The sequence below is a fragment of the Oncorhynchus keta genome, chromosome 27 (assembly GCF_023373465.1).
Source record: "Oncorhynchus keta strain PuntledgeMale-10-30-2019 chromosome 27, Oket_V2, whole genome shotgun sequence".
Classification (NCBI taxonomy): domain Eukaryota; kingdom Metazoa; phylum Chordata; class Actinopteri; order Salmoniformes; family Salmonidae; genus Oncorhynchus; species Oncorhynchus keta.
Genome location: NC_068447.1, coordinates 47,890,186 through 47,911,464, shown reverse-complemented (window position 1 = coordinate 47,911,464; position 21,279 = coordinate 47,890,186). Strand labels below are relative to the sequence as shown.

The 21,279-nt window shown below is 44.1% G+C and overlaps 1 protein-coding gene across 2 annotated transcripts; it reads right to left on the bottom strand.

The window, feature by feature from the left end:
- Positions 1–2,565: 2,565 nt before the first annotated feature.
- LOC118360225 (serine/threonine-protein kinase 38) lies at positions 2,566–21,069 on the bottom strand. Of its 2 annotated transcripts, none has more exons than XM_035739506.2 (13): positions 20,910–21,069; positions 16,234–16,370; positions 10,869–10,920; positions 10,667–10,789; positions 10,487–10,570; positions 8,773–8,896; positions 8,229–8,383; positions 7,942–8,053; positions 7,320–7,381; positions 6,956–7,073; positions 6,594–6,813; positions 6,321–6,415; positions 2,566–6,053 (listed from the first exon to the last, which is right to left on the bottom strand). In XM_035739506.2, exons 1-13 carry the CDS (start codon positions 20,982–20,984, stop codon positions 5,914–5,916), a joined length of 1,497 nt encoding a protein of 498 aa, XP_035595399.1. In that variant the 5' UTR covers positions 20,985–21,069; the 3' UTR covers positions 2,566–5,913. The 2 variants fall into 2 exon arrangements, with proteins under 2 accessions (XP_035595399.1, XP_035595400.1); XM_035739507.2 differs by having other exon boundaries at positions 7,951–8,053.
- Positions 21,070–21,279: the final 210 nt, after the last annotated feature.

The following is a 21,279-nucleotide window of genomic DNA, read 5'->3' as shown; positions in this document are numbered from 1 at the left end:
CTGACAGGTCGCTCCTACCAGGTGGCGTGGCGAGAATCTGTCTCCTCACCACGCGCTCTCACCACTGGTGTCCCCAGGGCTCTGTTCTAGGCCCTCTCATATTCTCACTATACACCAAGTCACTTGGCTCTGTCATAACCTCACATGGTCTCTCCTATCATTGCTATGCAGACGACACACAATTAATCTTCTCCTTTCCTCCTTCTGATGACCAGGTGGTGAATCGCATCTCTGCATGTCTGGCAGACATATCAGTGTGGATGACGGATCACCACCTCAAGCTGAACCTCGGCAAGACGGAGTTGCTCTTCCTCCCGGGGAAGGACTGCCCGTTCCATGATCTCGCCATCACGGTTGACAACTCCATTGTGTCCTCCTCCCAGAGCGCTAAGAACCTTGGCGTGATCCTGGACAACACCCTGTCGTTCTCAACTAACATCAAGGCGGTAGCCCGTTCCTGTAGGTTCATGCTCTACAACATCCGCAGAGTACGACCCTGCCTCACACAGGAAGCGGCGCAGGTCCTAATCCAGGCACTTGTCATCTCCCGTCTGGATTACTGCAACTCGCTGTTGGCTGGGCTCCCTGCCTGTGCCATTAAACCCCTACAACTCATCCAGAACGCCGCAGCCCGTCTGGTGTTCAACCTTCCCAAGTTCTCTCACGTCACCCCGCTCCTCCGCTCTCTCCACTGGCTTCCAGTTGAAGCTCGCATCCGCTACAAGACCATGGTGCTTGCCTACGGAGCTGTGAGGGGAACGGCACCTCAGTACCTCCAGGCTCTGATCAGGCCCTACACCCAAACAAGGGCACTGCGTTCATCCACCTCTGGCCTGCTCGCCTCCCTACCACTGAGGAAGTACAGTTCCCGCTCAGCCCAGTCAAAACTGTTCGCTGCTCTGGCCCCCAATGGTGGAACAAACTCCCTCACAACGCCAGGACAGCGGAGTCAATCACCACCTTCCGGAGACACCTGAAACCCCACCTCTTCAAGGAATACCTAGGATAGGGTAAGTAATCCTTCTCACCCCCCCCCCCCTAAAAAGATTTAGATGCACTATTGTAAAGTGGCTGTTCCACTGGATGTCATAAGGTGTATGCACCAATTTGTAAGTCGCTCTGGATAAGAGCGTCTGCTAAATGACTTAAATGTAAATGTAAATGGAGCTCTGCTGCTCCTTCAGATTTATCTCTGAATAATGCCCTCCTTGCCTGGTCCGTAAGTTTTGGTGGGCGGCCTTCTCTTGGCAGGTTTTTTTGTGGTGCCATATTCTTTCCAATTTTTAATAATGGATTTAAAATGGGGCTCTGTGGGATTTTCTAAATTTCCGATTTTTTTTTAGAACCCAACCCTGATCTGAACTTCTCCACAAATTTGTGGCGGACCTGTTTGGAGAGCTACTTGGTCCTCATGGTGCCCCTTGCTTAGTGGTGTTGCAGACTCTGGGGCCTTTCAGAACAGGTTTATGTATACTCAGATCATACGAAAGTTAAATAAAGTCCACCTGTGTGCATTCTAATTATGTGACTCCGATCTTATTTAGGGGCTTCCTAGCAAAGGGGGTGAATACATATGCACGTACCACTTTTCCATCTTAAAAAAAGTTAAAAAAAAGGTGTTTTTTATTTTATTTTTAATTCCCTTCACCAAGTTGGACTATTTTGTGTACGTCGATTACATGAAATCCAAAGATAAATAAATTTAAATGACAGGTTGTAATGCAACAAAATAGGAAATACACCAAGGGGGATGAATACTTTGCAAGGCCCTGTATGTAGTTTTTTTTTGACATAACTAGTTGTGCTAGACATTATATAGGTGTTAAGGGAATTTTTATCTATAATGACTAATTATGTATACATTTCAATCAGGATGAATTAAAGGGCTATTATGTTACTATACATGAATTTCTCTCTTGCTCCCATTATTGAATATAATGTAGTGAATGTAGTAGGGAGTTTAGTACAATGACGGTCTGTTCCTTTGTACAAATGAATGAACTATCTCCAGACTGTCTAGAATGCTTATCTACACTGACTGACCTTGGCTCTAGGCGAGGAGGGAAGGCTTGAGAACTATAGGGCCTTTCTACCAGTGTCAAGAAGAGACGGAACATTTAGAAAACGCTGACGTCATTTTCAGTTTATAACCTGTGGTAAAATGTGTATGAACTTAGTACTCTCTTGAATTAAAGGCTGTTACCTGACTTAAGACCGGGGCTCTGTCCATTCTTATAAAATAAGGGTCTTTACAAACCCTTAATGCATTGACAGCGTTTAATTTTGATTGGGAATTAAAACAGAGGAATTTAGAATTCCTTCAACAATAGGTAAAAGGATAAGTAGCATCACGTTTTTAAAGAGAAACCCTGTTTGAGGTTGAGGCTGATATCAAAACATCTTCCGCAGTAGGATATGTTTTGAGCATCCCAACCTGTTACCCTAGCCAACTGTGATAACTTTTGCATCACTTTTCTTGCCTTATAACTTGTTTCTTCCCTGGAGGCAGAGCCACCCTAGCTGACCTATTCTACACAGACAAGGAATGAAAAAGACAGACACTGGTTCAACATAGTCCTAGGTGTTTTATTTAATGCTGTTAAAAGTCTACCACCATAATAGCGGAGGTGAGTATTTCTACCAGAAGTGAAACAAGCGGTCTGCCATTAACTGGCAAAATAAAATGTGCCCTTTGAACTAACTGGAGAACCAATACCCACACAACTTAGCCACTTTCTGCCTTAACAGTGGGTTAACATACTGAAAGGATACATGGTTAAATGCACATCTCAACCAGGTAGTTTCTAAGCCTCTATGGTAGTAGGCTACTAGCTTCCATGTCTAACCAGAGATACTGCCTAGTAGCACCTTTGAGGAACACTGAACAATTCTCTGAAAACCATGTTAGTTTTCACAGGTGGAATGTGCCATCTATTACACAAAGACTAGTTTACGCTGTTTAAATGGTTGCATGCATGACAACAGCCCTGTAAGAACTGCTTTGCACTATTGAGAGATGACAGCGCAATGCCTGGGTGACTCTACATGATGGGGCTTGAGAAACTGGTGGGTCCTGCTAACTTTACTCCTAGCCCCGTTTGTGGTGTAGGGTTCGCTTTGGTCAAAAAAAAAAAAAAAAAAACCTCACCCTTCTCCCGTTTGGATGAAAACATTGCTCTTGGCGAAGGGGTGTTTGAATATTTAATTAAGACCTTTCTTCACCATCTACATTATTCCATCTCATTTAGTTTGTCAGATAAAACTATTTCCAGAAGAAAATGTAACTCCTGCATATGGCTAGCTTGCCCATTCAACCAGTGAAATGACATTCCCTCACCCATCAAAACAAGGAGATTTCAGAGCGGCCCATTATTTTGCTGTACAAACGGAAACACCACAGACACTAAGTGCAGTTATTCAATGTGAAATGGCAGAAAATATACAATAGAAACACCCACACCACAGTGGATTAAATACAACTCCCCCTACCTTTGATTGAATGTTCCCTATAAAAAGGTTTGTACATCCTGTTTCCCACACCTTGTGTGCCTGGGGGAAATAACAGCAGGCACACACAGTTGGATGACATCTACAAAAGAGCACCCACCTTATCAGTGTTGGTTCATCGAGCACAACATATTCCAGCATCTTATTTTTACTGAGCACCATCACCCATTTCTCTAAAAGACATGCAAATCTCACACACCAAGCAGCATACATTTAAAATACAAATATTCCAAAACGTTATTCGCACTTTGCCAAGTCATCCGCCCAATACTTTTTAAACCCGGCATTACCACAGGATCATTCGGGCAACAAGCATCAGTAAAAGGTGAGACCAGTCTCAAAATCAGTTCTGTCGCTCAGTCGTAAAAACTACAAAAAAAAAGTCTGGATATTAAATCTCAGCAATTAGTCTGAACTACCCAGAACACCGTACAGATATTTAACAAAATACCAGACATCTTCAACGTGTGACAAACCTACCACTCCTGTGGTTTAGGCTACATTCCATTCAAATTACAGCATTTTGGAAACAACATGGCATTAAATTCATCTTCAACTACACATTGGGATTACATTCGATTCAAATGACAGCATTTGGGATTGTGTTAAGAACAGTGAGTCACATATAGCCCTGTTTACAGAGTTACGGTCGAGTTTCTCACTCACACCTCTTCGCCTCTTGAAAAGTAAGGACATACCAGGTGGCATATCCTTGACACCAAACGTCAGACAAATGTAATGTTTAAAGTATTCTTGCTAAGAAATAGCCAAGCAACAGGAAGAGACGGAACTATAGATATGACAGGAAGTGGGAAAAGTGTGTTAATGACCCTAACCCAGGGTCACAGAGCCTGAGTGTGTCTCAATACTCTAAATGCTGCTCTTCTTCTATTCTCTGTTACTTACATATCCACTGAACAAACTTGCTCTGCCACCTCACCTACCAAGCCCTTACAGACCAGTGGTCAGGACAAAAAAAAGAGAAGGAAAGATAAGAGTATCAATATCTTGACCTTACTCATAGCTCCCCTACCCCAAAGGTCCATGGAAAAGTACCATAAATAATGGTTGGTACATGCAACAAATTTTAGCATTCAATCAGTACATTCAACATATTTTTGTATTTGATTTTGCTCTCTAGCTAAAGGACATGTATATCCACGAGTATTGGTAAATCAAATGAGTTGAAGGAGAGCATGAAGGTGCTAATATTAACAGTGGGTGATTGTCAAACTAAGAACCTAAACTAAGACCCTAAAAAGGTGGGCTTCTGGAAGGGGTAGTTCCATTTCAAATATAATCATATTCAAGAGGCGATTCTATTGCTTTAAACACTTGCCAAAGTCCATGTAACAGCTCCACCATTGGCAGTAGGGAAGTGACAATTAAATGGAGACAAAGTAATTCCATTGAAACCCTCAAATTAGACTGAAGAGTTACAACAATTACTCTCAGCTCTCATTGATTTTGGTTATGAGTTGCAACAGGCAACTGGTCCGAAACACCATCATCCAAGATGCTTCAGTAGAGAGCTCTCTAAAAACACATGAAAAACATTGACATATATTCCCTGAAAAGCATCATTAGTTTGTCAAATGACACTATTTCTAATGTTTTTAATGGCAGAACTCATTTCTAAAAAGATGGAATTCTATTGTGTGTGTGTGGAAAAAAGAAAGAAACTGAAGAGAGAAAAGCTAGCCCTTTGACAGAAAAGTGAGGCATATTGGATCCTAGTCCCATGCTGGTGGTCGCCCAGCTAAACTTTAAGACTTCAATGTCTGTTTGTGGAGGAAGAAGTGAAGAAGGCTGGTAATAGCCAGTCAAGTGTGTTCTTCTGATGTGAAAATGGGCTCTGGCCACTAAGGTGACCGGTTATGCTGGTATCTTGGTTCAGTCCCTTGGGATACTGAAGGATAGAGAATCAGTCTTGGCCGAGTTGGACCGATGCTAGTGGAGATCTACGAGAGATGGTCCCCAAACTAAGGTCATATCAACACCTCCAAGACTGCTCATTGGTGGATCCCACACTGGGAACTTTAATCCTGGGGTGGAATGGCATGTGAGTTTTCACATAGAAAACAATCACTGTCCATACCGTCCAGCACAACACTATGGCTATTTTAGATAGACAAACTCGAGTTGGAGTAGGTCACACTTCTCTACACAGTACACAGAGCCCTACAAGTCCCCTGCAAAGGAATGAGAAAGGTCCCTTCAGCAGGATCAGACACATGGGATAGTCTCAATTATGAGGGACCCCTTCAACAAGCTTGAATAGGGTCATTTAGTTTCTACCTCCAAAATGGAGTTTGGGAGAGGAGTGGACGTTGGGATCCATGGGGAATTCCATTTGAATGCCAGTCTGAGGGGCAGGTAGAGTGAGTGAGGAAACAAAGGAAGGATTCATCTCTTCCCCGTCTTCATGTAGGAGGGGATAGCCCCTCGGGCTGTGAGGCCTTCAAAGCGCTTGTAGGTGTAGTTGATGAAGACCCAGTCCTTGTTCTTGAGGTCTGCCTCAGAATGGTTGGACACCACAGGGGCAGCTGAGGCAGAAAAAGACAGGGATTATTTCACACAGGGCAAAAGAGGTAAACAAAGGAGCCAAAATGTGAGAATCCTGTTTCAAGGTGGCATTAGTTGACCAGGGCCGTGTTTAATTGGCGCCAAATAGAAGAAAACAGACTTAACCTGGGAGTGACTAACTGGTGTAATACGAAACGTCTTTGTTTTTCATTGTGTGCCCTAATGAACACTACCCTGTTGAATTATGACTACTGGACCACTAATGTTGGTGACAATGAGAAACGTACCTGTCGGCTGGAGGATATCAGAGTCTGGGAACTCGTCAAAGTTGGACGTGTCGTCGATGCTTTTGATCTCAATGGGAATGGCAGCGGGTCGCTCTCTGTAATAAAAATGAAACCCTGTTTTTACAATGTCACTGTTCCCATTTCTGAATGCACCATTAACTGAGACAATCATCCTCAAAAAAATGCTAGCCAGGAGATTTGGGATATTGACAAATAACCAGCAATTTAAAATGTATAAAAAACATCAGAAAAGTTAACTATTCTTTTAACTACCTGATGTGGTCGTAGTCCACCCCCTCGAAGAAGGCGTTGCCCTTAATGTCCTCCACTCCAGTGGCTCCAATCCTGTGCTCCTCCTCACAGCAGAACCTGAGGATGAGGTCCTTAGCTTTCTCCGAAATGGGCACTTCAGGGGGAAAAGTCAGTGTTTCTTGCCAGTTCATCACCTTCCTGTAGGTCTCCTGGGGGGTCTCTGAGCAGAACGGGGGATAGCCTGGAAAACAACACACATGGGATCAACAAGCCAGGCATGGACAAATACGTAGTAATGGCACCATTCTGTGACATTGATGCAAGATGATTGAAAGCCAATGTTCTTCAGAGGCCCCAAGCAGAAGTTGTTGACAGGATCTCACCTATCAGCATCTCATACATGATGACTCCAAGGCTCCACCAATCACAGAGCTTGTTGTATCCGTTCTGCATGAAGACTTCGGGGGCGATGTAGTCAGGGGTGCCCACAGTAGAGAAGGCCTGGGGGTGTGGGCGAGAGAAAGATCATGCAATGTGACTACAAGAATACACCAATACAAATGTGGTCGTGTTTGAGATCGACTGCATTCCTGTCCAGAGGGACAGATCTACAAATCACCCTGCACCCTAAATAACTACATTTTATATGTGGATTAGTTTGCCCAAAATGGATGCTCTCGAACACGGCCCACGTCTACTTGTAGAATACACTGCATGTTGCCCTCCCATCTTGCTTCATTTTCTCACCAGCTGTCTCCGGTTCCTCTTCCATGTCTCTGCTTTCCTCTTTGAGTTCATGTTATTGAATGCTGTACAGAAAAATAAACAGTTTTACAAAATTACACGAGTATGTAATACTTGTTAAACCCCATAACCGCGCAGGTTATGAAACAAATAGCCATTTAAGATCTGTTGATTGACATTTTAGTCACACCAACGCAGAGAGATTCTACATTTAAAAAATAATCCCCATTAGGAAATTTGAAGAATGCAACAACTCAAAACATGAAGCAAACCTAAAAACAAACCATTTTAAGTTATTCATTTTATTTTTGTACAAGCACATTTCAAATCATTACCTAGTTAGTAGAGAAACATTAAAGGCACAATATCTGGGACATTTCCAACTGTTCAATGGTATTTCTAATTAAGTGTATAAGCTTATGAGCTTTGTACATCAGTTTTACCTCCACCATAACCCAAATATGACTCCATTGTTTATCTTTTGGGTCTTTGTAAACAATGTGTACCTCCAAAATATGCTTCCAAATCTCAAGGACTACAAGGTCTGAGAAACTCCAAATTGTGGCTTTAACATCAATACAGGTTGTTAGTATGTAAAGTAATGGATTGATTGGGGATGCCTGACTTTGCTTACTGAAGTCACTGGGGAGGCTATGATTCAGGTTCTTGTAGAACTCGGTACGATGCGCCCTCTTCAGACCTGTGCAAAGACCAAAGTCAGACAGCTTCACATGGCCCTGAAACAATCAAGCAAAAACACATTCAGTACAGGCTTATATTCATTAGTGCTGTGTATTGGAAAAGTTTAGCTCGTTTTATTCATTTTGGTGCCTTGTAAATTCAAACAGAATAACATATCCAAACCACCAGTCTGAGCTCATGTTTGCGTCTCGAGTACGTGCTCAAACTCACCCTGGAGTCCAGTAGCAGGTTGTCAGGTTTGATGTCTCTGTGAATGAAGCCCAACTGGTGGATGGAGTCGATGGCTAGCACTGTCTCAGCGATGTAGAACTGACTGGCCTCCTCTGTCAGAGTATCCTTCTTCATTAGCAGGGTCATCATGTCACCTGTAGGGGGCAGTGTCGGGTTACAACATGTACAGTCCCACTGGACTTTGAGGCAAATTCAGTGGGACAGAAGTTGTTCGTTCGGTGGCTTTGCAGAGAGAACATTAAGAATAAACCATCATTATGCAGCACATTTATGTTTTTCTGCAACGTTCTGATGGCTGTATCAAGCATCTCAGAGTAGAAGTACTGATCTAGGATCAATTTAACCTTTTAGACCATAATGAACATGATACTATTTACAGGAGGGACCCAATCCTAGATCAGCACTTACTCTCTGTCTACATACACTTGCAAGAGTAGCTGATCTAGCTTCCAACTGGACAATGACTGTCCCTGTAGTGTATGAGACTGTTTGGGGTTCAGCTAAGGGGGAGGGGGGGTAATACCGCCAGGCAGGAACTCCATGATGAGGTAGAGGTTCATCTTGTCCTGGAAGCTGTAGAACATCTTAACCACCCACAGACTGTCAGCCTCTACCAAGATGTCCCTCTCAGCACGGATGTGGCCCACCTAGAAATACACACACATGGCATGATACATAAACTCAGCAAAAAAAAAGAAACGTCCCCTTTTCAGGACCCTGTCATTCAAAGATAATTCGTAAAAATCAAAATAACTTCACAGATCTTCATTGTAAAGGGTTTAAACACTGTTTCCCTTGCTTGTTCAATGAACCATAAACAATTAATGAACATGCACCTGTAGAACGGTCGTTACGACACTAACAGCTTACAGATGGTAGGCAATTAAGGTCACAGTTATGAAAACTGAAGACACTAAAGAGGCCTTTCTACTGACTCTAAAAACACCAAAAGAAATATGCCCAGGGTCCTTGCTCATCTGCGTGAATTGCAATGTCCGTACTGTGAGACACCTAAGACTGCTACAGGGAGACAGGACGGACAGCTGATCGTCCTCGCAGTGGCAGACCACGTCTAACAACACCTGCACAGGATCGGTACATCCGAACATCACACCTGCCGGACAAATACAAGATGGCAACAACAACTGCCCGAGCTACAACAGGAACGCACAATCCCTCCATCAGTGCTCAGACTGCCCACAATAGGCTGAGAGAGGCTGGACTGAGGGCTTGTAGTAGGCCTGTTGTAAAGCAGGTCCTCACCAGACATCACCGGCAACAACGTCACCTATGGGCACAAACCCATCGTCGCTGGACCAGACAGGACTGGCAAAAAAGGTGCTCTTAACTGACGAGTCGCGGTTTTGTCTCACCAGGGGTGATGGTCAGATTTGCGTTTATTGTCGAAGGAATGACCGTGACATCGAGGCCTGTAGTCTGGAGTGGGATTGATTTGGAGGTGGATGGTACGTCATGGTCTGGGACGGTGTGTCACAGCATCATCGGACTGAGCTGGTTGTCACTGCAGGCAATCTCAACGCTGTGCGTTACAGGGAAGATACCCTCCTCCCTCATGTGGTACCCTTCCTGCAGGCTCATCCTGACATGACCCTCCAGCATGACAATGCCACCAGCCAAACTGCTCATTCTGTGTGTGATTTCCTGCAAGACAGGAATGTCAGTGTTCTGCCATGGCCAGCGAAGAGCCCGGATCTCAATCCCATTGAGCACGTCTGGGACCTGTTGGATCGGAGGGTGAGGGCTAGGGCCATTCCCCCCAGAAATGTCCGGGAACTTGCAGGTGCCTTGGTGGAAGAGTGGGGTAACATCTCACAGCAAGAACTGGCAAATCTGGTGCAGTCCATGAGGAGATGCACTGCCGTACTTAATGCAGCTGGTGGCCACACCATATACTGACTGTTACTTTTGATTTGACCCCCCCCTTTGTTCAGGGACACATTAGTCCATTTCTGTTAGTCACGTCTGTGGTACTTGTTCCGTTTGGGTCTCAGTTGTAGAATCTTGTTGTGTTCATAGAAATATTAACACATGTTAAGTTTGCTGAAAATAAACACAGTTGACAGCGAGAGGACGTTTCTTTTTTTTGCTGAGTTTACATTTATAGATTGCATGGCAGGTACTACTTTTGTATCCAAGACACTGCTTTGGATTTGTGAGAATGAACATGACTGGCCATTATGTATTGGCCATCAATACTACCCTTTCCTCCTCCTCACCTGCTCCTTCTCCAGCATGTCGGCCTTGCGGAGGATCTTCATAGCGTACACGTGGCCTGTGTCCTTCTTCTGCACCAGACGCACCTTGGGACCAAAATGTGTCAATAATTTAGTGAATAATAAGCTGAAAGTCTGCAAGGCTACGTAAGAGAGGTGTTTAAGAAAAGGGGTGATGCCTACCTCTCCGAAAGCTCCTCGGCCAATCACCTTGAGGGACTCGAAGTCCTCCAGCCCCAGGCGGGTTCGTTTGAGACGCAGGAACTCAGTCTCTTTCCTGGCGTGCTGGGAGCGCCGGATACGCTTCTGCACAGGTAGGAGGCAATGGTTAGTGCGCACAACTGCTCGTGTCAAAAAGGTTGTGTGTGTTAGTCTTCAACGTCACCTCTTCATCAACCAAGCCCTCTTGATCCATCACCTTTTCCAACTTCTGCTGCCTGCAACAGAAATGGAGAAAAGAAATTCAATTACGGATGTCCCCGATAAAAAAAGATTTGTCGACCAGAATGAATCTCAAATTTCGACCAATTGATTGTTCAACATTTTTAAAACGTGTAATATTTCCAAATATAGACACACCTGTTTTAATGAAATTAACTATATGCATTGAGCTTGTCTGATGCTTTAAGCGCACCGTTGGATGAAATAAGACGAAAATGACTCGAAAGAGCCAGAGCAGAAGAAATACAAAAAAACCTGAACACGTTCCTCCTGGACTAGTCTCCCAGTCCCTGCCATTGAAAAACATCCCCACAGCATGATACCACCACCATGCTTCACGGTAGGGATGGTGCCAGGTTTCCACCACACTTGACACTCTGGCTAAAGAGTTCAATCTTGGTTTCATCAGACCAGAGAATCTTGTTTCTCAAGGTCAGAGTCTCTGATCCACCTCTACGCAGACGACACCATTCTGTATACTTCTGGCCCTTCTATGGACACTGTGTTAACAACCCTCCAGGCAAGCTTCAATGCCATACAACTCTCCTTCCGTGGCCTCCAATTGCTCTTAAATACAAGTAAAACTAAATGCATGCTCTTCAACCGATCGCTGCCTGCACCTGCCCGCCTGTCCAACATCACTACTCTGGACGGCTCTGACTTAGAATACGGTGGACAACTACAAATACCGAGGTGTCTGTTTAGACTGTAAACTCTCCTTCCAGACCACATCAAACATCTCCAATGCAAAGTGAAATCTAGAATTGGCTTCCTATTTCACAACAAAGCATCCTTCACTCATGCTGCCAAACATACCCTTGTAAAACTGACCATCATACCAATCCTCGACTTCGGCGATGTCATTTACAAAATAGCCCCCTACTCAACAAATTGGATACAGTCTATCACAGTGCAATCCGTTTTGTCACCAAAGCCCCATATACTACCCACCATTGCGACCTGTACGCTCTCGTTGGCTGGCCCTCGCTTCGTACTCGTCGCCAAATCCACTGGCTCCATGTCATCTACAAGAAAAAGGTAAAGTCCCCTCTTATCTCAGCTCGCTGGTCACCATAGCATCACCCACCTGTAGCACGCGCTCCAGCAGGTATATCTCTCTGGTCACCCCCAAAACCAATTCTTTCCTTGGTCGCCTCTCCTTCCAGTTCTCTGCTGCCAATGACTGGAACGAACTACAAAAATCACTGAAACTGGAAACACTTATCTCCCTCACTAGCTTTAAGCACCAACTGTCAGAGCAGCTCACAGATTACTGCACCTGTACATAGCCCACCTATAATTTAGCCACATGAGAACTTGCTCTCAACTTGCCTACCTGGTTAAATAAAGGTGAAATAAAAATAAATGTACGTGCCTTCACACAAACTTCAGGCGAGCTGTCATGTGCCTTTTACTGAGGAGTGGCTTCTGTCTGGCCACTACCATAAACACTTGATTGGTGGAGTGCTGCAGAGATGGTTGTCCTTCTGGATGGTTCTCCCACCACAGAGGAACTCTGGAGCTGTCAGAGTGACCATTGGATTCCTGGTCACCTCCCTGACCAAGGCCCTTCTCCCCCGATTGCTCAGTTTGGCAGGGCGTCCAGCTCCAGCAAGAGTCTTGGTGGTTCCAAACGTCTTCCATTTAAGAATGATGGAGGCCACTGTGTTCTTGGGGACCTTCAATGCTGCAGAAATGTTTCGGTACCCTTCCACAGATATGTGCTTCGGAGCTCTACGGACAATTGCTTCGACCGGATGGCTTCGACCTGATGGCTTCTGCAGGAAATGCAGAAGTATTTTCTGTTTCGCTATGATCAGGTTGCCAAAATAAATTACGGATACAAACTTGAAACCACTGATCATGACAATGGAGTGAAAGGGTTATATCCTGCCTGTTTAGCCCTGTCCAGGGGTATCGTCGGATGGGGCCACAGTATCTCTCGACCCCTCCTGTCTCAGCCTCTACTACTCATGCTGCAATAGTTTGTGTCGGGGGGCTAGGGTTAGTCTGTTACATCTGGAGTATTTCTCCTATCTTATCCGGTGTCCTGTGTGAATTTAAGTATGCGCTCTCTAATTCTCTTTTGGAGGACCTGTGCCCTAGGACCACGCCTCAGGACTACCTAGCCTGATGACTCCTTGCTGTCCCCAGGCCACCTGGTCGTGCTGCTGCTCCAGTTTCAACTGTTCTGCCTGTGGCTATGGAACCCTCACCTGTTCTCCAGATGTGCTACCTGCCCTAAGACCTGCTGTTTTCAACTCTCTAGAGACAGCAGGAGCGGTAGAGATACTCAATGATCGGCTATGAAAAGCCAACTGACATTTACTCCTGAGGTGCCTGTTGCATCCACTACAACCACTGATTATTATTATTTGACCCTGCTGGTCATCTATGAATATTTGAACATCTTGGCCATGTTCTGTTATAATCTCCACCCGGCACAGCCAGAAGAGGACTGGCCACCCCAAATTGCCTGGTTCCTCTCTAGTTTCTTCCTAGGTTCTGGCCTTTCTAGGGAGTTTTTCCTAGCCACCGTGCTTCTACACATTCATTGCTTGTTGTTTGGGGTTTTATGCTGGGTTTCTGTACAGCACTTTGACATCAGCTGATAAAAAAGTTCAATTGTAGAATTTCTTTCCTTCTTAATGTGTTAGAGCCAATCAGTTGTGTTGTGACATGGTAGGGTTGGTTAAAGACAAAGTGCATATTTTTATGGGCTCCCGCGTGGCGCAGCGGTCTAAGGCACTGCATCTCAGTGCTAGAGGTGTCACTACAGACGCTGGTTCGATTCCAGGCTGTACCACAACCGGCCGTGATTGGCTGGGTTAGGCCGTCATCGTAAATAAGAATTTGTTCTTAACTGACTTTAGTTCAAGGTAACATAAAAAATATTATGTAAAGAACAGCTCAAATAAGCAAGGAGAGATGACAGTCCATTACTTTAAGACATGAAGGTCAGTCAATCCAGAAAACTTCAATAACTTTCAGCGTTTCTTCAAATCCAGTCGCAAAAAGCATGAAGCGCTATGATGAAACTGGCACTCATGAGGACCGCCACAGGAAAGGAAGACTCAGAGTTACCTCTGCTGCAGGATAAGTTAATTAGTTACCAGCCTCAGATATTGCAGCCCAAATAAATGCTTCAGAGTTCAAGTAACAGACATCTCAACAACTGTTCAGAGGAGACTGTGTAAATTAGGCCTTCATGGTCGAATTACTGCAAAGAAACCAATACTAAAGGACACCAAATAGAAGAGACTTGCTTGGGCCAAGAAACACGAGCAATGGACATTGGACCGGGGGAAATCTGTCCATTGGTCTGAGGAATCCAATTTTGAGATTTTTGGTCCAACACCCGTGTCTTTGTGAGATGCAGAGTTGGTGAACGTATGATCTCCACATGTGTGGTTCCCACCGTGAAGCATGGGGAAAAAGTGTGATGGTGCTTTGCTGGTGACACTGTCTGATTTAGAATTCCAGGCACACTTAACCAGCATGACTATCACAGCATTCTGCAACGATACACCATCCCATCTGGTTTGCTCTAAGAGGGACAATCATTTGATTTTCAACAGGACAATGACCAAACACACCTCAAGGCTGTGTAAGGGCGATTTGACCAAGAAGAGTGATGAGTGCTGCATCAGATGACCTGGCCCCCACAAATCACCCAATCACAACTCAATTGAGATGGTTTGGGATGAGTTGGACTGCAGAGTGAAGGAAAAGCAGACAACAAGTGCTAAGCATATGCAGGAATTCCTTCAAGACTATTGGAAAAGCATTCCAACTGAAGCTGGTTGAGAGAATGCTCAGAGTGTGCAAAGTTGTCATCAAGGCAAAGGGTGGCTACTTTGAAGAATCTCATAAATAAAATATATTTTGATTTGTTAAACACTTTTTTGGTTACTACATGATTTCATAGTTTATGTCTTCACTATTATTCAACAATGTAGAAAATAGGAAAAATAAAGAAAAACCCTGGAATGAGTACGTGTCCAAACTTGACTGGTACTGTATTTAATACATTTGCAAACATTTCTAAAAACCTGTTTTTACAGTGTGTGGATTGAGTTTGTTAAATATATTTTTTGAATCCATTTTAGAATAAGGCCATAACGTGTGGATGAAAGGTGGATAAAAAGGTGTCCACATCACCAACAAACTATCATGGTCCAAACACACCAAGACAGTTGTGAAGAGGGCACGACAACACCTTTTCCCCCCTCAGGAGACTGAAAAGATTTAGCATGGGTCCTCAGATACTCAAAAGGGTCTACAGCTGCACCATCGAGAGCATCCTGACCGGTTGCATTACCGCCTGGTATGGCAACTACTCTGCATCTGACCGTAAGACGCTACAGAAGGTAGTGTGAACGGCCCAGTACATCACCGGGGCCAAGCTTCCTGCAATCCAGGACCTATATACTTGGCGGTGTCAGAGGAAAGCACAAAAAACGGTCACAGACTCCAGTCACCCAAGTCATAGACTTCTCTCTGCTACCGCACTGCAAGTGGTACCGGAGTGCCAAATCTAAGCTCAAAAGGCTCCTTAACATCTTCTACCCCCAAGCCATAGGACTGCTGACAATTAATCAAATGGCCACCCGGACAACTTACATAAACCCCCCATTTGTTTTAACACTGCTGCTACTGGCTGTTTTTATCTATGCAGTCACTTTACCCCAACCTACATGTACAAATTACCTCGACTAACCTGTACCCCTGCACATTTACTCGGTACCGGTACCCCCTGTATATAGCCTCGTTATTGCGATTTTATTGTTACTTTTTGATTTCTCTTTACTTTAGTTAATGTGGTAAATATTTTCTTAACTCTTTCTTGAACTGCATTGTTGGTTAAGGGCTTGTAAGTAAGAATTCAACAGTAAGGTTGTATTTAGCGCATGTGACAAATAAAGTTTGATTTGAAACAGTGAGGGACAGTCTTTACTCCAATAAGAATGCTTGTTTTTGTTTTCAGTATCGCCACGCTTTATTACATTGTGGAATAATGAAAGAATTTGGACTATTGTGTGCATTTCTATTACATGAAATCCAAATAAAAATCTATTTAAATTACAGGTTGTAATGCAACAAAATAGGAAAAAACACCAATGGGGATCAATACTTTTACAAGGCAATGTTAGGCACAAATACCAACGTTTGCAACACCCACCTTGAATGACATAATGCATAAGAATGTAGCAATAGAGAACAGAGGAGTTGTAAACAATATGTCAGTGGAAGGCACTGCCCATTGGCTGAGCCCAGACGGATGCGTGCGTGTGTAGTAGGAGGCCTACCTCATCTCTCTCTCCTCATGTTGAGCGATGAGGTTGCTGTAGAAGTTCTCCAGGGTCACCTTGGCCATGGTCACACGTTCCTTGGTGTGATTACTCATCGAGGAGCAGGAACTCTGGCCCGTCATTGCCATGGTTACCTGAGAGATGCATTGAAAGGGGGAGGGTGCAATTAAGCAACCTGTATATCCTCTTGAAAGAACTATAGGCCTACACTATCATAATTAACTTCAAGTCCAAACCAAATGCAGATGTATTCAACTTTTCACCAGTCTTGTAATTGTGCTGTTTTCACATAGGCCTATACCCTTGCAAACACTTTCACAGACTCTTCTTTTATTTGCTTTTAACTTTCCCTACAACCTTTTCAAAGTGCTGAACCACTCTCTTTCTAAAATAAGGGGCCAAGAGAAGAGGGGTTAAAGACAATTGTCCTCTTTTAGTCGCAGTACAGTAACTCAATGTCCAGTCAGCCTCAGCACATTTTGCATGGCTGAGCAACAGGGACCCTTGAGGTGGCAGGAGGAGGGAGGCAAGTGGAAAGAGTCTGCCGTTTGGCTAAGAGCTCTCCACGCACCGACAAGGCCCTTGATTTTTGTATTGCCGATGCTAGGTCAGGGTAATTCAATTATCCGCCGGACATTCAGATGGGCAATGAGTCATGGAAGCCGCCGTGTTTGCAGTGCTATGATAGAGGCTGGTCAATAATACAGTGACAGAGCAGTTAAATGGTGTGGAAATCAATTTTGTGCACCCAATGCTGATGGGAGCATTACTCTGAACCAGAGAGGGGTAGTGTGTGCATCATCATAAACTGTGCAGACAAATACATCACCTCTAATGTCCAAGACATGCAAACACTTCAAGCACGCCTTCTCACAATTTATTTGTATACCTTTATTTATTTAACTAGGCAAGTCAGTTAATTAAGAACAAATTCAAATTTACAAAAAACGGCCTAACCCAGCCAAACCCTGACGATGCTGGGATAATTGCACGCTGCCCTATTGGACTCCCATTCACGGCCTGTTGTGACACAGCCTGGAATCGTCCCATTCACAGCCTGGGCATTAATATGGAGCTGGTCGCCCCTTTGCTGCCATAACAGCCTCCACTCTTCTGGGAAGGCCTTCCACTACATGTTGGAACATTTCTGCGGGGACTTGCTTCCATTCAGTCACAAGAGTATTCGTGAGGTCGGGCACTGATGTTGAGCGATTAGGCCTGGCTCATAGGCTGCGTTCCAATTAATCCCAAAGGTGTTCCATGAGGTTGAGGCTCTGTGCAGGCCAGTCAAGTTCTTCCACATCGACAAAACATTTTAGTATGGACCTTGCTTTGTGTACGGGGGAATTGTCATTCTGAGACAGGAAAGAGCTTTCCCCAAACTGTTGCCACAAAGCTGGAAGCACAGAATCGTCTAGAGTGTCCATTGTATGCTGTAGCGTTACGATTTCCCTTCACTGGAACTAAGGGGCCTAGCCCGAACCATGGAAATCAGCCAAAGACCATTATTCCTACGCTACCAAACTTTACATTTGGCACTATGCAGTCGGGCAGGTAGCATTCTCCTGGCATCCGCCAAATCCAGATGTCTGTCAGGCTGTCAAATGGTGAAGCATGATTGATCACTCCAGAGAACATGTTTCCACTGCTCTAGAGTCCAATGGCAGCAAGCGTCACACCACTCCAGCCGACGCTTCGCATTGCGCATGGTAACTTTATATTACGTTCCAGGCATTTTTTTCTAGTCCCACATAAAAACACCTATTCAAAGTCCTCACTGTCACTCAGAAACAATATATCTTCACCAGCTTCGAGGGCATTATCACTTTTATACACCAACATAACCAAATAATGATTTAGATAAAACGTTATTTTGATTCATTTATTCATACTATTTCATCCTTCCACAAGATGTAGTCCCGACAAGTCTAGGGTTGCTCCCCAGCCCGGCTGATCGTTCTATCAATTGTTGCCAGAGACGCGACCCAGTCGTTCAGTCTTTTTGTTCTGTATCTATTCTCAGTCGTTCGTTCTAAACGTTCCATTGCCATACTGGCTGGCAACGTTCTTATCCTTTGCTTGCTAGCCTACTACGGCTAACTTAGTCATGTCAAAAAGTGCAGCCAGAAAAACAGCAAAGCATGTGTTTAGAGCTTCCAGTTCCTTGGTGTGCAGATCCCCAACAAGCGATCATGGTCCAAACACACGAGACAGTCATGAAAAGGGCACGACAAAGCCTATTCCTCCTCAGGAAAGTTAGAAGATTTGGCATGGGTCCTCAGATCCTCAAAAGGTTTGACAGCTGCACCAGAGAGTATCCTGACTGGTTGCATCCCTGCCTGGTATGGCAACTGCTCGGCCTCCGACCGCAAGTCACTACAGAGGGTAGTGCGTACGGTCCAGTACATCACTGGAGCCAAGCATCCTGCCATCCAGAGGAAGCTTGTCAGAGAAGGCCCTAAAAATGGTCAAACTCCAACCACCCTAGTCATGGACTGTTCTCTCTGCTACCACATGGCAAGGATACTGTAGGCCTAGTTATCATGTTTCACATTGTATTTATTAACCACAAAACTGTATTTTTAACCCTCCTGCTGTGTTCTGGTCAAATTGGACCGATTTACAAGTTCTCTCTGAAAAATGTTGTTCATTTAGGTTCCATGACTTTGTTGTTGTAAGGTTCCATGACTTTGTCCACACAGGGCATCTGAACAAACAAAATACATTTGATGATTTTCATTACATTTTGGGTGTTTTGTTTAACTTTGTACACCTGTGGTGTTCCCGGTCAAAAATGACTGGTCATTAGAAAAGAATGGGTGAGACTACAATTAGTGTATAAAATTGAGTTCATGCACATGCCCATTCATCAGATGGACACACTTCCTCTCCCAGACCCCCACATGCATGTGTCTTGAGCACACACCTCACTCCCCTTCATGGCTTCCATGGCAACCCCCGCAGAAACCTTTCCCCAATGGGAACCACACCGGTTGGCATTCTCACAAACAATCGCAACATTCTTTCAATAATATATAGAACTTTTCTCCTGGTATATAAAGCTTTGAGGCCTTGCTCACAAATCATTATGTGGCAGCACAATGACCAAATGATATACTGTATGTGAGGCTCTTGATCATATCTTTGATCATGACACTGGTGAGGAGAGAGTCCTTGTTAAACTTTGACATAAAGTAGTCTATGATAAATAGCACAATATGTTTCATGTGAGTATTTGTTATAGTCCAAATAATCAATACATAAAGCATTTTTTTTACTCAAAAACTAGATGTATGAGTTCAGGTCAATGAGGCCTACAGGTCATAAACGGAAGTTCAAAACGAATGAATGTTCACAAGAACTCAAGTTGATAAAAAGATCTAACACAACATTAGGTGATAATATATGTATTATTGTGGATTTATAGTCAGCTATAATGGAGCGGTCATTTTGGACTGGGAACACAGAATGAATTGACGTGAAAGGAACACAACAGGAGGGTCATTTCTGGTGTCGCTTTGCACACACGCTTGTTAGCTAGCTCAAAAGACATTCCAAGTTCTTTCATATAAGTCGCTCCTCCTAGGTATACTTCTGTGGACATTATTCAGATAATCATGTCATAACAAGATGTCCAGCACGTCAAGCCTCCTTGTCCCTCTCTCGACATCTCTCCACCCGCAAAAATCCCGTCGCATCTTGCGCCATAGGGTACACTTCTTTGTCCATCAGGCATGTAAACAACTAGCTTGCCTGCACTATTCGCACTGATCGCTTTAGTACTTTAATGAGCTAAAACTGTTAATTTCACAGGTTAAACGAATAACGATATACACGGGTACTTTCGGGGGATCGAACCGGTTAAGAACTTTATTTTGCTGGTCGGAACGAAACGATCGGAAAATAATTTCGGTTCCAACCCCTTCACGTTAACCTTAGATAGCTAAATAAAAGCTGACTATAAAGTAAAATGCCAAGTAGCTAACGTTAGCCAACCTAATTTAAACATGTTTACACACGCGTGTCAAACTAGTTAGCTAACTTATCAAGAGTCCATCCAGTGCACCATCACATCAAATAATATCTTTGCACACGTTTGTATCGAACTAGCTAACGTTAGTAACACAGGCTACACAGCTTGTGGTAAAGTCAAGAGAGCTTGTTCGCTAGCTTAACTAACCTTTGCTAGCCTAGTTGTTTACTGTCGGGTAAGATAATGGGACTAGCGTTAACTGTGTAGCCTGTGTTACTTGTGGTAAAGTCAAGAGAGCTTGTTCGCTAGCTTAACTAACCTTAGCTTGCCTAGTTGTTTACTGTCGGGTAGAATGACGTTAACTCGGAAAACACAACTAGCTCTCTTCAGTACCTTAGCTAGCTGATGTTAATGCTGATGTTAACCTTCAAATATACTAAATTATGGACTAAATAAACGGTTAAAAAAAATCTAGCCACATAGCTTCAACAAAGTAGCTAGCCAACTTGGTTTAGCCGAGTTAGCTTAGCTAGCTCATGCTGTGCTAAACGTGAAACGTTAGCTAACCAACCAACGATGCTTGGCTGGCACGATCCCATGAGAAGGTAGTAAGGAACATGTTAACCATAACATGTTATTTCACTAAACTTGGTAGGTACGTGTAATAGTCTTAAATAAATAAGCATTTCGTTATAACTACCTCCGCAGGAACGACCTCTCTCCCTGCTCCGCTGTGTGTGGCTCTTCTTCGATGGGGTTTAACGGCGGTTGGCATCCAACGTTAACGGTGCATTACCGCCACCAGCTGGACGGGGTATTGAATAAGAAACAACAAAAAAACATTGCGGAACTGGGGGAAAACTTCATCCTTCAAAATAAAACACGTCAACTAAGAAAACCCATCGCGCTTCTGCAATCAATGTCCACTTAATTAAGCAATACGGCGCGAGGGAGTGTGGTATATGGATAACAAACCACGGCTAAGTGCTGTTCTTATGCACAATGCATCCTGTGACGTTCTGCATTTAGCATCGAACAGCCCTCGTGATATGCAACTTTTCAGGGAAGTT